General features: G+C 39.0%; 1 protein-coding gene across 1 annotated transcript in view; it reads left to right on the plus strand.

Annotated features, from left to right (window-relative positions):
* The window catches only part of exoc2 (exocyst complex component 2), a 50,573-nt gene that overhangs the window by 6,599 nt on the left and 27,782 nt on the right, over window positions 1-16,192 (plus strand). The window contains exons 2-6 of the mRNA XM_086269247.1: window positions 6,037-6,194; window positions 8,011-8,187; window positions 9,116-9,233; window positions 11,387-11,500; window positions 12,953-13,077. Of these exons, the coding sequence (XP_086125373.1) occupies window positions 6,077-6,194; window positions 8,011-8,187; window positions 9,116-9,233; window positions 11,387-11,500; window positions 12,953-13,077 (652 nt within the window). The 5' untranslated portion in view covers window positions 6,037-6,076. The remainder of the gene's footprint in view (window positions 1-6,036; window positions 6,195-8,010; window positions 8,188-9,115; window positions 9,234-11,386; window positions 11,501-12,952; window positions 13,078-16,192) is intronic.

Raw genomic sequence — 16,192 nt, forward strand, 5'->3', positions numbered from 1 at the left:
GTATGCAGTAGCCTGGGTGTGAGCAAACACCGAGGAGGTTTTTTTCAGACTCCACCCAGGCTGTGTGATCAGGCCAGTCATCTCAAGCTGGGTGATGTTTGGCCGGCTCTGTGCATTCAGGGGAGTGGGGGGGGAGAATCTTTGATGGAATCTGGTGTTTGGGTTACGTTAGATACACAGCGTGAAATGGTGAATGTGTGTCTGGAAGAGGTACCGAGCCACTAGAACAGCCTGTTAGATTTTCTAATGATTGGGGGGGGGGGGGGCTTTGAGTGTGATGAGCTGTCTAAATGGGTCCCTTTGTGCCCACTAAACCTATCACACTCTTCCTTTGACACACACATTCACACACCAATCACTGCCATATGTGGATCACCTTTAAATACTCAGTAGCTAATTATCTGCGGTATAAACGCTGTAGTCATGACATGTGTTCATATGCCTGGTCAGATACCATAGATGGTCACCCATGGTAGACATAACTGTTCTGCCATATATCAATAGCAGTTATGTCTAAAGCCTAAGATTTTGGGGGGCATTTCCTGGAAGACTATTGGGAGTACATTGATTCCATTTTCACCAAAGACAAAAAAATTGGAGAGAAATGTTTGGGGTCTGATATGGAGCTAATCATTTAAATTAAAAACTCATCATATTCAGCTATTATTTGGTTTCCTTTATCTAGTGGTTGTATTTCAATTCATAATAATAAAATAATGAAAATGTCTGGGATGGACTCATATATCGGCCTCGTTTAGTGATATTGGCATATCTTCAAATAATTTTTTTGGGTACTGGTACCGGATATCCCCTCCAAATTATTTTTAATATCTATATTAGCCCAGAATTTTGCAGTCATTTGTAAAAATGTTCATACCAGTCATTCAGACGTGAATTAGATGGTTTTACATTCATTTGTTTGTGTAAACCAGTACCACCAGTGAAAAATCCAAATATCACAGAAAAGCTACAAATCCTCACTTTTGAAGAGCTGGAATTAGCCAATGTCTGTTTTCTGTTTTATATTTGCCTTAAAACAACTTCCTGTTTTTTACCTGTATTGTTTATTTGTGTGTGTGTGTGTGTGTGTATATATATATATATATATATATATATATATATATATATATATATATATATAGACAAATACACATCATTTACAGGTTAAGCTGATTTGTAGTTGGTCATTTTTTTATGTTTTAATTGAACACAATAAAAACAGACAATGGAGCACTTAACAAAAAACTGAAGTACAGTGAAACTATGTCAGTTGAGAAATTCTTCTGTTTTTCGAGTCTGTCAGACTGATTCTTTACATTTTGAGCTCATTACAGCTACACATCAGTTCTAAGGTTCTAGTGACATCAGATGATGGTTTATGAATCCATTTTAATGGATTCTTTTTTTCCTAGTACCTTATTTGAAGTAACAGTAAAGTGTAGTCAACATGAGTTGGACTGTTTATGCTTTTAACTGTAATTATGTTAAAACCAGAAACATTCTGCAACAATATTCTTTTATATAATTCTTTAACTGTTATACATTTGATCATAATATATAATAAACCCGATTTAATCCTGTTTGAAAAATACTGGAAATAGTAACATACTTGCTGGTAGCCTGTTGATTTAATGCATCAGATCAGAACGTGCACTCAATAAAAAATATCCACATCAAATGTTCAATTTATATGCAAGACATTCCATTGGGATTCTAAAATGTATATCTTTTCTGGGTTTTTTTGTTGTTGTTTTTTGTTGGATCAAAAAATGTTACAATGAAATGGTTTTATCTGACAAAACTATTTTAGAGATTTAATGGAAAGTCTTTCATTTGTGTCTGCATTTTCCAGCGCTGAGCCAAGGAAGGGTGGTCACTTGTTAGTGGTTCTGCAAAAAGATCCTAAACCTTGAAGTTCCACAGCTTCCATACAGATTAGAGCCAACCCTGCTGTTTGTTAGTGAGCCTCCAAGGAAAACAAACCTGCCTTTTAAGTACTAGAGAGAGAAGGGTTGGAGTTGGTGGTATTGAAGGCGGGGAGGAGGTCATGGTTGGAGGAGACTTGAGCAGGACGAAAGAGGCTAAATCTGTTAATGTATCATCATTGTTTGTTGGCCTCACTTGTTAGAATTAAGTGGGGTATCATCTTAAGGATCTTAATGCCCCCTAGAGGCTGATACCTCTGCAAGTCTTGCAGAAAAGGTTGCCTGCCTCATAAGTTTCCAGTTGGAGATTAAGATTTTGTTTTTCTTTTCATGCTACTTTAAGGAAAATCCATTCACAGTGAAGCCTCTGCCCGTATGAAGTTATAGTTTCTATTACCTTGTTTGCAGTTTATTTGTAGTGGTGCATGACATGAGACTTGTGCAGAGGTCTCCGTAGTTTCTGTGTGACTCTGTGCATCGCATGTGTGTGCGTGCACGCTGCTGTTATAGAGAGGGGTCTGGGCAGTGTTCCCGTGTCCATGCACAGCCCCCAGAGTAAAGTAAACACAGCGGCTCTTTTCTCATCCAAGCCGTCAGCAGGCTCTCCCCAGGCCCGCGCCAGAGACCACACACCCAGACCACACACACACATGCACGCACGCACGCACACACACACACACACACACGAGCTGCATGGACCTCTTTGCAGATCCTTCCACACACTTGCATACGCAGAGACCACACAACACCAGCTCGGGCCCCTCGCACGCAACCTAGCTGAGCTGTCATTCTGCCCAGTGTGTGTGTGTGTGTGTGTGTGTGTGTGTGTGTGTGTGTGTGTGGGGCCAGGCTATCTGTGTGTTTGTGCACGTGTATTTCCAAGATTAGTGGGGAAAGGATAGAAACACTCCTGAATGCAAAATTAGAATTATAGAAAATAAAGAGCTCTGTCCTCTGCACCCTTGCTGCTCCCACTCTAAACATGTGGGATTGATGATGGATATACCAAGCTCTTGTTTTAGACCTGTTAACCTCTTATCATCTGCATGTCACACCCATAGCCCCTCCATTTCCTCTGACAAGCACAGGGCAGCAGCAACAACATGAGGTAAATCCCGCTGGAGGTTTTATGTTAACTGTTCGATGTCAGGGTAATTGGGGACAGGGGCTGTAGTGTGCATGTGTGTGTGTGTGTCAGTGGGGTGAGATGAGGTTGCTTTGTGCTCCTGTATTTTTGCTTTTTCATGAGCCATTTTTTAAATATAGTTTCCTTAAACTCTAGTGCTACATGTCCAATATTCAGCAACTGTTGAGTTGTGAGGTGCATGTGATTAGTTCTGCTTTGATGCGTCTCAACCGTAATTGCTGCTACAGAATATGTATAGACATTAATTTAGGTTAGTGATTATTATTATTATTATTATTATTATTATTATTATTATTACAGGAAGTTTCACAACTTTTTAATGCTACATGGGCATTTTCCTGAGTTGGCACAGAATATTTTGCTGTTCAATATAGGACTGTCACCATGTCAGATTTTTACTCTTAAGTTATTGTGTTTGAAAAAGTAAAAGTGCTTGGATGTTGCAAAACGGTCATTACTTTACTAAACCTCATCAATTATACATTTATTAACAATGATTGATAATAATAAATAATATTAAGAATGTTATCATATGTGCATTACTGACACTGGCTATCATCAGTACACACATGAAGCACATGTTGAAAGAAAGGTTTATTTGCACTCACCATGTCAAATCAAAAGCTATTGTGAATGTAGATATAACTAATGATAATTGATAAATATGTCTTTAGTTGAATTAAATTCAACTAAATGAATAATAAAATTAAGTTAGTTGAATTTTATTATGTAATCTTTTAAAAGAAAGCAACTTGATTGGGTATCTTCAGCATACATATCAATAGCATATTATTATTATTTTAGGATGGTTTTAGATTTTCAGATTTGAATAAAGAAGTTTGCACACTTTAGATTTAGTTAACTAAATAATTTCATGTAAAAGATAAAGAATTTTCTATTGTTATTCACCCCTCCAGTCATAACCATAAATAAATATCTAATCTTGTTCAATAAGATATTAATAATAATACCTAAAAAAAAAATAAAAATTGTTTTCACAAAAAACTCAAAAGCACAGAATTATTGTGACATTAATAATGCTGTGAGTCAGACTGATCTATAACTGGTTATTGTGGCTCAACTATTTTGCATATTAATGAGAACTTTAAATACAAGTGAAAAAAAGTTTGTGAGAGTCTGTAACCTGTACAAAAGCATACAAAAAGAACAGTTAAATTAAGATAAGCACAAGCTGCACCCATAAATGTAGTTTATGGTTCCTGATGTAGGGTTTCTGCCTTTTTTGGCCCCGTGCCAGGATTATGTGTGAATATTTATTCGTGTTTTTATTATTATTATTATTATTAAATTTAACTTATCTTATTATCTTGCTATTCTTGATAAACTGAGGTGAAAAAAAAATCAGCTTTAAAACTTTAAAGAAGTTAGAAATGGGATTAAAAAACAGGCAGATGTTATTTTATGTAGGCTAACAGAATAAAGTAAATGCTGGAAGTGGGAAATCATCATCTTGTGTCTAACAACTAATAGTTAGCGTTATAGTCATAGATAGAGTTAAATTATTTGAGTGCAGTATTAAATCCTAGCGAATCCCAGCCCACTGCCCCTTGGTGTTTCAGGGCTAACAACTTTTCTGTTGGAAACCTTGTGTCATATGTGGAGCCTGCTGCAGGTGTTGAAAGTTTCACTTTTTTGTTGTAGTCTTTATAACAAGCAGAGTAACCAAATGTTGTGCTCTGTCGATTTTTATTTCCTTGACTTTAAGAGCCTCTGTTCATTCTTGGAAGTCTAACTTGTACACCTACAACTAATTATTGGCCATATAACTGTGCAAAGGGTTACCAGCATGAACACACTGAAGGTCCAGTCCGTGTGAACTCCTGAATTGTTTGTGGAGAACGTGTTTTGGCTGCCGAGCAAAAGGGCGGAAGCCTTTCTCAAGCTGTTTCAGAGAGTCTTGACTGGTCAGCCTTTTTGAGACCTGGCAGTAATTTATTAGCAAACATCTGTGCTGCTGAAATACATCCTTTCATATTTTTTTTCCGTCATTTGGAACCTTTCCTTGTCTTCCTTTACTCAGGCCCAACATGAACTGATTTGCATGGGTGCTCCTTCTTTGGTGCCATAATCTGTTCAGCATTGTGTGGGCTTATGTGGAATGATTGGGGAGGCCAGGTTTATTTATCCTGTTCTGTGAGGTTTACATTCTTCCTTTCCTCCCTGCTCTCTGTCTGCTCCTTCATTCTTGGCTAGCGTCTCTATTTTTCCTATTATCTGAGAGATAACTGCTGCAATGCATACATTGTTTGGAGAAGTTCAGGGTGGAAAATGAACCCTAGCTGCCAGCCAAAATGTTACTCATATTTTGCCAACTCTAGTCAGTACTAAATAACATAATATTGAGCTGCCTGGAAATTTAGTAAGAAATGTTTGGGGAATTTCAGAAAAAAAAAAAGCTTACATTTTTTGTTATTAGGATAATGTTTTTACATTAATTTGCTATGGTTCTATGTTGACATACAAAGATGTTTTTCTTCCCCTGATCTTCAGATTCATGCTGGGAATGCTTGTACACTGCAGTCGTTTGACAATACTTTGCCCAGTCGTGGGGCAGTAATTATTTAGTATTATAAATGGTAAATATTTTCAGTCAGTTTAAATCAATATGTTATGCTTTAAATATGTCAAAATGATAGCGGATTGCTTTTACTGTACATTACAAGCTGACAAGCTTTAAATGGTTTTTATGATGAATAAACAGTGGTTAAAAAAAACAGAAAGGTGTCAGACTAACAGTAGAAAATCAGGCAAAAAAAATCACATGTTTTTACTTTAACACTGTTTTCGTTTGAACTAATTAACTGATTGTCCAAACCTCTGTTTAATGTTCGGTCTGTAGGCTGCTTCATTGATTTTTACACAGATTGCTCTGTCAGTGTGCAGCGTTCCGTGTTACTGACCTCATTCTGTTGTGTATGCCTCGCTTTCTTTTGCCATATCCAGGTGCTGATTGACCCAGATTACCTGTTCACCTCAGGTCACCATGTCTCGAGCCCGGCAGCCCCCGCTCGTCACGGGCATATCGCCCAAAGAAGGTGCAGCCTGGACCAAAGTCACGATCCGTGGAGAGAACCTGGGCACGGGCCCAGCCGACCTCATCGGTAATCCATTTTCTAACCACATAGCTAACCACACTGTCTGTCCTGTACTGTGTAACATAAATGACTGTTACACAGTATTGATATTTTTATGGGGAGTGACATCCATATTTAACTTGGTCCTGTTTTGCATGCGAATTATCCATATTTCTTTTGTTTTTTTTCCATACTCAAATGTGCACATATGTATTTCTACAAATGAATATAATACAGAAATATACAGTTTATCAACATTTTTAGATCTGTACACAGAACTGTCTACACAAGATATCAACACATTAACTAATTAATTAACAGGAGTGAAAATAAAACTATAAATAATGAATGATGACTTATTTTCATATGTTTATTTACTATTTGTATTACTATGTGGTTCACTGAGAGAAAGTTGCTGGTTTGAATATTTTGTAATTGTCACTTGCATTCGCTTCTTTTATTGATGTGGCCCCAATCCCTATTTTTAAAGCAGCTGCTGTAGAGTTTTTTTTTTTCATTATTTAGTATGTAAAACAGGAACTATACCTGGTTTTTTTTCCTGCTCTGGAATAAGAAATTCATGACCAGTTCACAACAGTTTCATAAGTTTAGCACAGAGCTGTTTAAACTTTACTCATTTAATCCCCAAATATGCAATCAATATTGTATCAAATTTTTAACACATGTGAGTAACACTCAACTGTTAATTTCTGACAAATATTGAAAGCATTGAAAAATATGGAAAAATAGAAGTCTTTCCAAAAGTAGACCAACACTGTTCATAAAGTCCTTAAAATATAATACCTACTTTCATTTTTGTTGCAGTTGTAATCACAGTTTCTTGTACTGTAAATTCTTTATACATTTAGAATGACCTTTACTTTTTTCACACAAACACACATATGGAAATTCTCCATTAAAAAAGTCCAAATTCGCCAGATAAACTTTGACTTTTGACTTTTGTTTTGCTTTTTGTGTGACTGATTACTCTCAAAAAACATTTTGCTGCGATCACTTTACAAATCTAGCATACACTAATGTGAAAATTAGTTTTCACGTTATTTTTCATTAAACAAAAAACATAATTCCACAGCTATACAGGTGGGCTACCACCATCTTGTTGTCATCACACTGATATCCTACTTCTGTGATTTTACTGGAGGTGAGGAAAGGAGGGGGCAGTCCAGAAGACTCACACACTTGGCAAGCCGTGAACTGGCCAGTGATAGAGGTCTATTTCTAACCATGAATGCCCCAGGGCCTGGAATTATACAATTAGATATGCACAAATGTGTGTGAGTGCTTATGTATTCAAACAAAGTGGCCAGTAGAGAACAGAGGCAGGAAATGGGGCTCTAATGGGCATATTATTCATGGTTTTATGGGCTATTTGTTGATCGGCTCTTGTGGGCTTTTGTAACGTTTGATTATACACACGTGAAGCTTTCTGAATCCCCTCAGCTGGAAATATCAAACTAATCCTTGTGTATTCCTTCTAGTGCCTAAATAGTATTAGTTAGGGGTTTTAAAAAAGGATGACAGATGCAGGGGCATAGTGCACATTGTGAAAGTAATGAGCCACTTAGCACTGAAGTGGCACTCATTAGCTTAAAGGAGCTGAGTGAGAGGAAGGAAGATCAAGGCCACCCACACCCATCGCAACCCCAACTTGAACTTTGACCCCGGGTGACTAAACTCGCTGATAGACGTCAGAGCTGCCTAAAGTGAGCTCCTCTTGTTTTAGATTGTGTGTCTGCGTGTGCTGCAGTTTGTTTGTTTGCACTGTCACTGCATGTCTGTATCTTTCACTCCTTCCACCTTTTCCCTCTCCCTTCCATCTCAGGCCTGTCCATCTGCGGTCACAACTGTCTGCTGACAGCCGAGTGGATGTCGGCCAGCAAAATAGTGTGCCGCGTGGGACCTGCCAAAGACGACAAGGGAGAGATCATCGTCACCACCAAGTCCGGAGGTCTCGGCACCTCTACGGTCTCTTTTAAACTAATAAGGCCAGAGAGGATTGGTAAGATTGAGATATCACCCTCATGGCATTTGTTATGTGCTAGCCTGGACAAAAGGAGCTGATGCAAGTTTAAACAAGGGCTACAGCTAATGATTATTTACATTAGTTTAGCATTAAATTCTCTTTATTCATTGTGTTTCTCTTCTTGTATATAAAATGTTATAAGATATTCAACATTTGGGTTATTTAGCCACAAATGGCACGCTAAAGCATTTGAGTAAAGCAAAAAACAACCTTAAATGGTGAAAAATGAGTGACCTGAGGGAGAGGACATTAAAAAATAGCCATAACTGAAAAAAACATAATAATAATTTTGATAAAACAATTAATGATTTTTAAGAAAAAGAATAGGACTAACTGGGCATGTGTGATTCTCTAAAGCCAGCCACACATCAGTGATGTTTTTTAGATGAACTCACATTGTTTATTTAACTTGAAACATTCTGACCAGAAACTGATGAAAAGGCACAGGCACGTGTGATTGGCTGAAGTCGACCACACATCAGCGATGTTGCTCAAATGTGCAGACTGTGTTTATTCTTTTGGCTGCAAAGTTGGCATTAGCGTTTAACTAAGGCCGGCCATGTTCGTCAGTTTTTCATACCCCAAAAGAATGTATGTTTTCAACACATGCTTTGTGCCATGTATATGTTGCATGTTTTTAGTGAAGTTGCAAAGTTTTGAGTCACTATAAATTCCTTGACAAGAGCCTCCAAGTGTACTGTGTAATTAATTAGGTCAGGTACTGTATCTTCAGAGTACAGTGGTCAGAATTTGTACTAAATTTAAGTTAAAATAATTTACAACAGAAAAATAAATGCATATTTGTCGTGCATTTGCATGTTTGAGTCACTGTCTGTGTGTGTGTGAGTACATCTGTAGTATGGAGGATATCTCGGTCACAGCGTCTCGCCTGTCCTGTCCGCAGGTATCCTAGATCAGTCTGCAGTATGGGTGGATGAATTAACCTTCAGGACAGACCGCAACAAAGGAATCTCTCCGCTGTCACTGCGCCCCAGCAACCCCCTGGGCATCGACATAGACAAGTATGAACCAAGAGCGTACAAATACACACGCAGAAAAATGGCTCGGCACAATCCCACCGCCATAAACACAAGTGCTCCAGCCATTGAGTCATGGTTTACATCCCTAAACAGAAACAAACTCTCCCCATATGCCAGCGTTTGAAATATTATGCCAGCACAGCAATGGCTGAACAGCCTCTAACCGCTCACACAGGCAGTGGAAACACAATAATTGTGTATAAAGCAGACAGGATGGCGATAAAGAGATAAAAGCTAAGGCAGCAAACCCACACATTTGTAGAGCGCCTGAGAGCAGCGAACATGCTGCTGCCTCCCACGTGCCTGGCAGGGAATACACAAGTTGTAATGTATAGTTTGTGTTGTCATGTTCTGGCATTTCTAGCTTAGTGTTTGTTTGGTTTAGGGGCCGGGGGCAAGTGACTGCTCATGGTCAGGAGCAAGACCCCCATAAACAGGCTGTAGCATTCACTTGCTCCTAGGGATGCATTAAGCAGGCACTATGTGAAGCATACAAGAGTCTCTTTGATTTTAATATACAAACACGCTATCGCTATCTGTGTCCCAGCAGTTGCTCTTAATTTGTGACACAAAGGCACTCAGAAGGTAGAGATGTTTTTGTTCATCATAAAGCATCACCCTGTTGTCTGTCTGGTCTGTGTGTTTGTGTACATTTTTGTGTAGTGACGTCCCTGGAAGGTTACTCAGCTGGGCTGTTTGCACCAGCTGTTCATAACGTAATGCTTGGACTAGTTAAAACTTCCAAGTGTTTGAACAACTTCAGACAGATTGAGCATTAAATGGTTACACTCACTGAATATTAACTGTTTGTTATGTGTGCTGTATTTCCTACCAGGGGTACAATGCTTCGGTAATACCTGTTAATATCCAAGCTTATAAAAAGCTACCTGTGGAGCATTACAAAGACCAGTAAATTAGGGGTTCACCAGCTTTGTTGACTGAGCATCTTGTCAACATATTGTCAAATATAACATTTAGTGTTGTCAGTGGTGATATTTCAAGGTTTACTAACAAAGTTGGCCCTAGCTAAATGTTCAAAGGCAACTTGATGAGGAGCTGAAAAACTGCTTGTTTAGTGTTTGCTTGCCACAAAAGATGGAGAAGTTACAAAGACAAAATAAAAGAAAATGGTGTCGGCATCTGTATGTGGTCAGATTCCTGCATACTTAAATATTAGCATTAATAGCAGAAGTAAATTTTATCATTACAGGATGAGCACGGTTTATCACAAGTTGAAGCCAGAGCTGCTGCAATCCATGCTCCGAGTGGAATCAAGCAGGCTAGGAAGTAATTCAGTTTTATGTAGATGCCATGCCCGTTCACAGCAAAAGTCCTCTCTTTATGAGAGATAAAATTTCCCAAGCCATCATACAGGCCCCCAATGAGCAATGGATGGTGCGAAGGGAAAAACCCTTTACAGGAAGAAGGCTCCAGCTGAACTAATAAAAGAGGTGCATATAAGGACAGCAAACATGACAAAACATCAACTACAGCAGAGAATAGGAAAAAATTACAAGACATGCAAAAGAGGCATGTATATTAGATTTAAATAGGTGCATAATGATAGCAACACTGGAGTGTGTGTGTGTGTGTGTGTGTGTGTGTGTGTGTGTGTGTGTGTGTGTGTGTGTGTGTGCGTGCACGCACGCCTGCGTGCGAGTACGTCACGGAGTGTGTTCTTTTACATGGATTTTGTGTTTCTGTTACTTAAATGCTGCACTGTTTATGTGGGTTTTGTACATATGTGTGACTGCAGAGTGGGTGGTGGTGGTGGTGGGGAGGGGTTTAGTTTGTGTAGGCCACAGGTCATTAGTAAAGATCAAGCTTCCTTAATGAGTACTGGGTCCTCCAGGGGGAACCAGGCGTCACACACTGCACTTCCCACGCCAAGCTCTCCCAGCCACAGTACATCCCCGCCAGATACTGCCCCCTGCTGGAGAACTTGATCTCCCACACGTCACTTTTAAAAATGACTTCAATTGTTTTACGAAAGTCTGCTCACACACAGTTTACTATAAAAACATTTATACGGGTATTTTCTTTATTTTAATTCCACCACAGTTTTTACTCTGTTCTTTTGTTTTATTTAACTGTCGAGTTTTATCGTCATCTTTTTTCTCTCGGTCTTCTTTCAGAGGCAAAATCACACCTAAAGATTTGGAGCTGACATTTCCAGGAATGAGCGCAGACTTCACCAGTGAGAACTTCTCTGCGACCTGGTACCTCATAGAAAACCATGCAGGCTCCAGGTACACAAGCTCCTACTTTGTCACTCATGTTAAGCTACCATCTCTCATAACTAACAATATGAAAGAGGAAAGGAAAATAGAAAAACAAGCAGTAAAATATCTCTACCTTTCACAGAGGTCCACCAAAAATTGAAGCTCATATTTTCTTTAACTCAGTTACTTCGACACAAGACAGGAGCTTACAGCGTAATACATAAGGTGCATCAGTAAAACTCACACTAATACTGGTATAAGAGCAAACTCAAGGCTCGTATATCATTTTCAGCAACTGCTGCTGGTTTGTTGTGCCTCTTTGACTGAACTCATCCAATATTACTCCTTGCCAGTAGGTGTGATTAGTGCTGCTATGATCTTATGACTTTACTAACTACTGACCTGGATAAAATAATCAGAGGGCCACACATTACTAACACTAGTATGTTAACAGCTAATTTAAAAGATGGTTGCAGGTTACAAGGAAAAATATAACATTCCAGTGTAACAATCTGATCATTATGAATGAATTGAGTTAAGTAGCAGTTCAGGCTGGATTTAGGTTGTCTGCAGGCTAGTCCCAGACGCCATCATGTTTGACAATTAGCTGAAACAATTCAAATATTCCTGTATAAATCAGTGCAGTAATAAATATCTGATAGTCAGATGATAATAATCATAATTTGTCACCATATAGTGCAATCTAAGGGATGGCAATGAATAAACTGAAAAATGTACACATGGGCTGAATCTGAAGTCATTCACTATTTACTATATAGTCAGTTTTGTTAAATAAGTTTAATGTACTGTTTATCACAAAATTGCATAACTGTCTTTTCTCTTACTGATCATAACCTGTTACGTTCTAATTGTGTGACAGTAACAACATAATTATTATAGAGAAAATTACCTAAGAAGATGCAAAAGTGGGGTGGGTTGTTTGTTTTTAATTTTACAGATGAGATCACCACAGAGTAATTTACATAAATAGGTAGTAGCCAGTAATAAATGATTTTGTTTTGTGCCATTGAAATGAGGTTATATTTTCTTCACTAAGTTTCTATATGAAGACAGGGCAGCCTGCTGACCCAAAAGGCTGTCAGGGCAGAGAAGAGGAGAGTTATTTTGGACTCTCCTGGCTTCCTCTCCCCCTGCTTAGCCTTCCAGTAACCCAGACCCCGGGATTCAGCATTAGCAGGGGCCTCTGTTTGGACCTCACTGGGTGACTGTTTCTTCCTGTGGAGGAAACCTCACCGAGGAGACTGACACACAGACACACGCACTCAAAGTGCCCCCAGATGTGCGTGTGTCTCTGCGCATACAGAAACACACGCACAAAGTTTCAAAAATATGACTGTATGTTTTGGGCTGTTGGTTGCACAAAACCTTCATGGTTTATGTCTTTATTTAAAAAAAATGGAAAGTAATCATTAGTTGTAGCTTTGATATACTGACAGTGTCATTTTGTTGTTTTCACAGCTTCGATCAGTTGAAGATTGCAGCCAGTAATCTGAAGAAGCAGGCTACTAAGAAGAACGAGGGGAGTCTGGCCTATGTGAAAGGAGGCCTCAGTACATTCTTTGAGGCTCAGGACGCTCTGTCAGGTGAGGGAATTAACACATTTTTGTGTGCTGTGGAAGTGCCCCAAATGATGTCTGATTAATACACTACATTACAAATCATCACTCTTCACTCTCCTCTTAGAAAATGGCTCTTGATTTTTGGAAGAGTGTGTCTTTGGATTTTTTTTCCCCCCGCATGCGGTTTAGCAGCAGTTGATTAAAGAGGCTCATTTGGATGCCGCGTGAAAGCCCTCTACTTGGCACTGAAGTTGCACTGGCCAACCACAACACAGTTAATTCACCTCCATCAAAATGAGATCAGCTCTCACCTGTCACACAGTCTCTCGCTTCACTCTGAAAAGTCGACGTAAACACACACACACACACATGCACACACTCACTGACCTCTGCATGCAAAAAAGATTTCAAGGTAGCAGAGACCGACGGCTGTCGCTCTGCCAGGTACCTCAAATCGATTGTTCACTTCATCATTCATACTTTTGTCTGTTTACCCTTTGCTCCCGCCTTAGCTGCTCAGTTACTTCCCCTTACTATTTATATGTACACTTTTCTGCCTCCATCATTATTATTATTGCTTTCCGTATGTTTGTGCCGCGGTTGGAAGAGAGGCAATGTTTTCATTGTTAGCGGCTGAATCTAAATAAACGGAGCAGCCCAACACAATGCACGCCAGAGTATTAGGACTGATAGTGCCGATAACAGACCCAATATGACCAATGGCAACAATGCGCAGTCATTCTCACGTTCAGACTGAGCGTGCCTACTGTGTGCCCACTGCACCAATGGGAAATGTACAGTTTCCAGGGGTTGAAGGGAAGCAGTGCTCCATGGATGGACTCATGTGACCTGTGACTCACAAGCACATACTATTGTGATGTTTTCTGGCTTGTGTGAATTTTCTGAGATGGATATAAGGCAGCACCTACCAAAGACTTTGTGTCAACTGTATAGAAAATTAATTTACGTGGAGCCAACAGAGAATTCAGGATGACTAAGTTCCCCTAAACATTCTTCAGATGTCTTAAATGGACCTTTAAAATCTTAAATGCTTGTAGTATAGTCACATTACCACATGAATTTCCAGCACACAATACCTTTCTAAAACAGAAATAGAAGAATCTCTTTATTGTCATTGTATGACATTACGGGTGGTGCTCCTGGGTGGTGCATCAAAACACATTTAGATTTCCCAGTAGGACTGTGTTGTTAAGCTCGTACTTCATAGGTTGACTAACTCTTTCTGGCTTTTTACTTATAAACAGACTTAACAGTTGGCTGACAGGATAGATTAGCCAATTAAATGATTGTAGCCAGAAAATTAACCCCCAAAATACTAAAATCCGTCATGATTTGGTTTAGTGGGTATCAATAGGCCTCTGAACTTGTTTGCCACCTGCTTGCTAATCTGTAGAAATGAGAAGCATCACTCTTAATGACAAATGTCTTGAGATTAACAGTTACTTTTGTTGGTTAAAGTTTTGAAATGCTGAGTAAGGAAATTGCTCTGTGTGCCAGCCAATGATATTTCTGTTCTTTGATATTTCTATGACTCCCCCAAAAATGTCACAAGTTCAATTTAAAAAGTGCCTTTAATAAGATTTAAATTTGACTTGGCGGTGATCTGGGCACCCCGAGATTAGCACGGGGCTGTCTTCATCTCCAGAGAACTGAAGACGGCTCAATATTTCAGCTCACCCGACGGTACGCAACATGGCCAACCATTTCATTGCATGCAGACACACCAAGAAACTAATTGCTGAATGTAGTGGAGCATTTCTAAGCTAACAGAAGGTCACAGGTATGTGACTGCGGGAGTATGTCTGTGAATGTAGTATATATAGTGTTACATAATCAGATGGCATGAAATTTGTCTTCAAATTACTACTAATGGTGTTTTTGATCTTCCTAATGTGTAAACTAGCAGTTTTTGGTTTTTGTCATATTAACTTTCTTCCAGTTGACTAAAGAACCTTTTTTTTATTAAAGAAATTCAATGTCTGTGTAGATTTTTCAAGCTTTGCTTAGAGATATTTCTTTATGTTCAAGCTGTGTGACCACTGATTTTCAAAAGACATTTTTAGTGAACTAAGAACAGAAACTGTCTCATGTTTGAAGAGGAATTATGACTAAAAATTCATTTTTCAACTTCCTGAATCGTGTCTGCTCACTATGACTCATTGCAGGCCTGCAGCATCCTTTTTATGCCAAAATTTGGCTTTCAGTCATAAAAAATGAAGTGGAGGCCCAAAACGGATGGCTCAAGTGGAGCTATTTTGTACATTATGTATGGTCAGCCAAACCAACATACCAGCCAGCATGCTGCTTTTGAGCCTGCCAGCTATACTGCCAGACCTCGTTAACACAGCTGTCAGAGCAACTGTGAATCCTTTCTTTGTCTCTCTTCGATGTTTGGCAGCTCTCTGCAGTTCTGAATTGGTCCAAATGAACCTCATCTGAAAAGTGTCCATTAGAATTAGAAAAAAATTAACAGTGAATAGAAAAACTTAACAGGGCACTTATGTGTTCTCGTAGTTCAGAATGTGCTGCATTAGAAGTTGCTGAATGCTTCCAAGCCTCTTCGTCACCATTACAACATTCTCGTCTCCTCTCGTGTTTATTTTCAGTTCTGCTTGCATGTGAGATTTTTATTGATGACTTTAATAGGCGACGTCTGGAGCTTTTTCTTCTTCTTCAGTGTAAGTGTACTGCTGCCGACAAGGTGGAAACAACAGAGAGGAGCCAAATGTAGGAAAAGAAATGAGGCAGCTAGAAAATGTTTAGAACAAACAGCAGGATTCTGACTTGAACATCTGTGGACTTTCTGCCTCTCCCTCTCTTCCTCTTGTCCAAAATAATTGCCTCTTAATTGCTCTCCAGTACAGCTAAGCTTCTCCAGCACAAATGGCAAAATAAAATCTCATATCACCTTATCTAATTTAGACTTTGGCAAATCAAGAAACAAGGTTACCCAGCAGAAAACGAGCTGAGAAGAACATCTAAATAGTGATGACAATAAGTGAAAGCTGAAAAGTAGTCCTGTTAGCTTGTTGAAAACAAAATGTTTCTTTAAACTTTACTTTGAATAAACGTCCTCCTTCACACCTCTGCAGACTAATCAGACAAGCAGCCGGTTCAA

This window comes from Aulonocara sp. 'chitande type north' Nkhata Bay, linkage group LG17 (assembly GCF_057382095.1).
Source record: "Aulonocara sp. 'chitande type north' Nkhata Bay isolate Kocher_YH1m ecotype deep benthic linkage group LG17, A_spYH_male_GT1.1, whole genome shotgun sequence".
NCBI classification, from domain to species: Eukaryota; Metazoa; Chordata; class Actinopteri; order Cichliformes; family Cichlidae; genus Aulonocara; species Aulonocara sp. 'chitande type north' Nkhata Bay.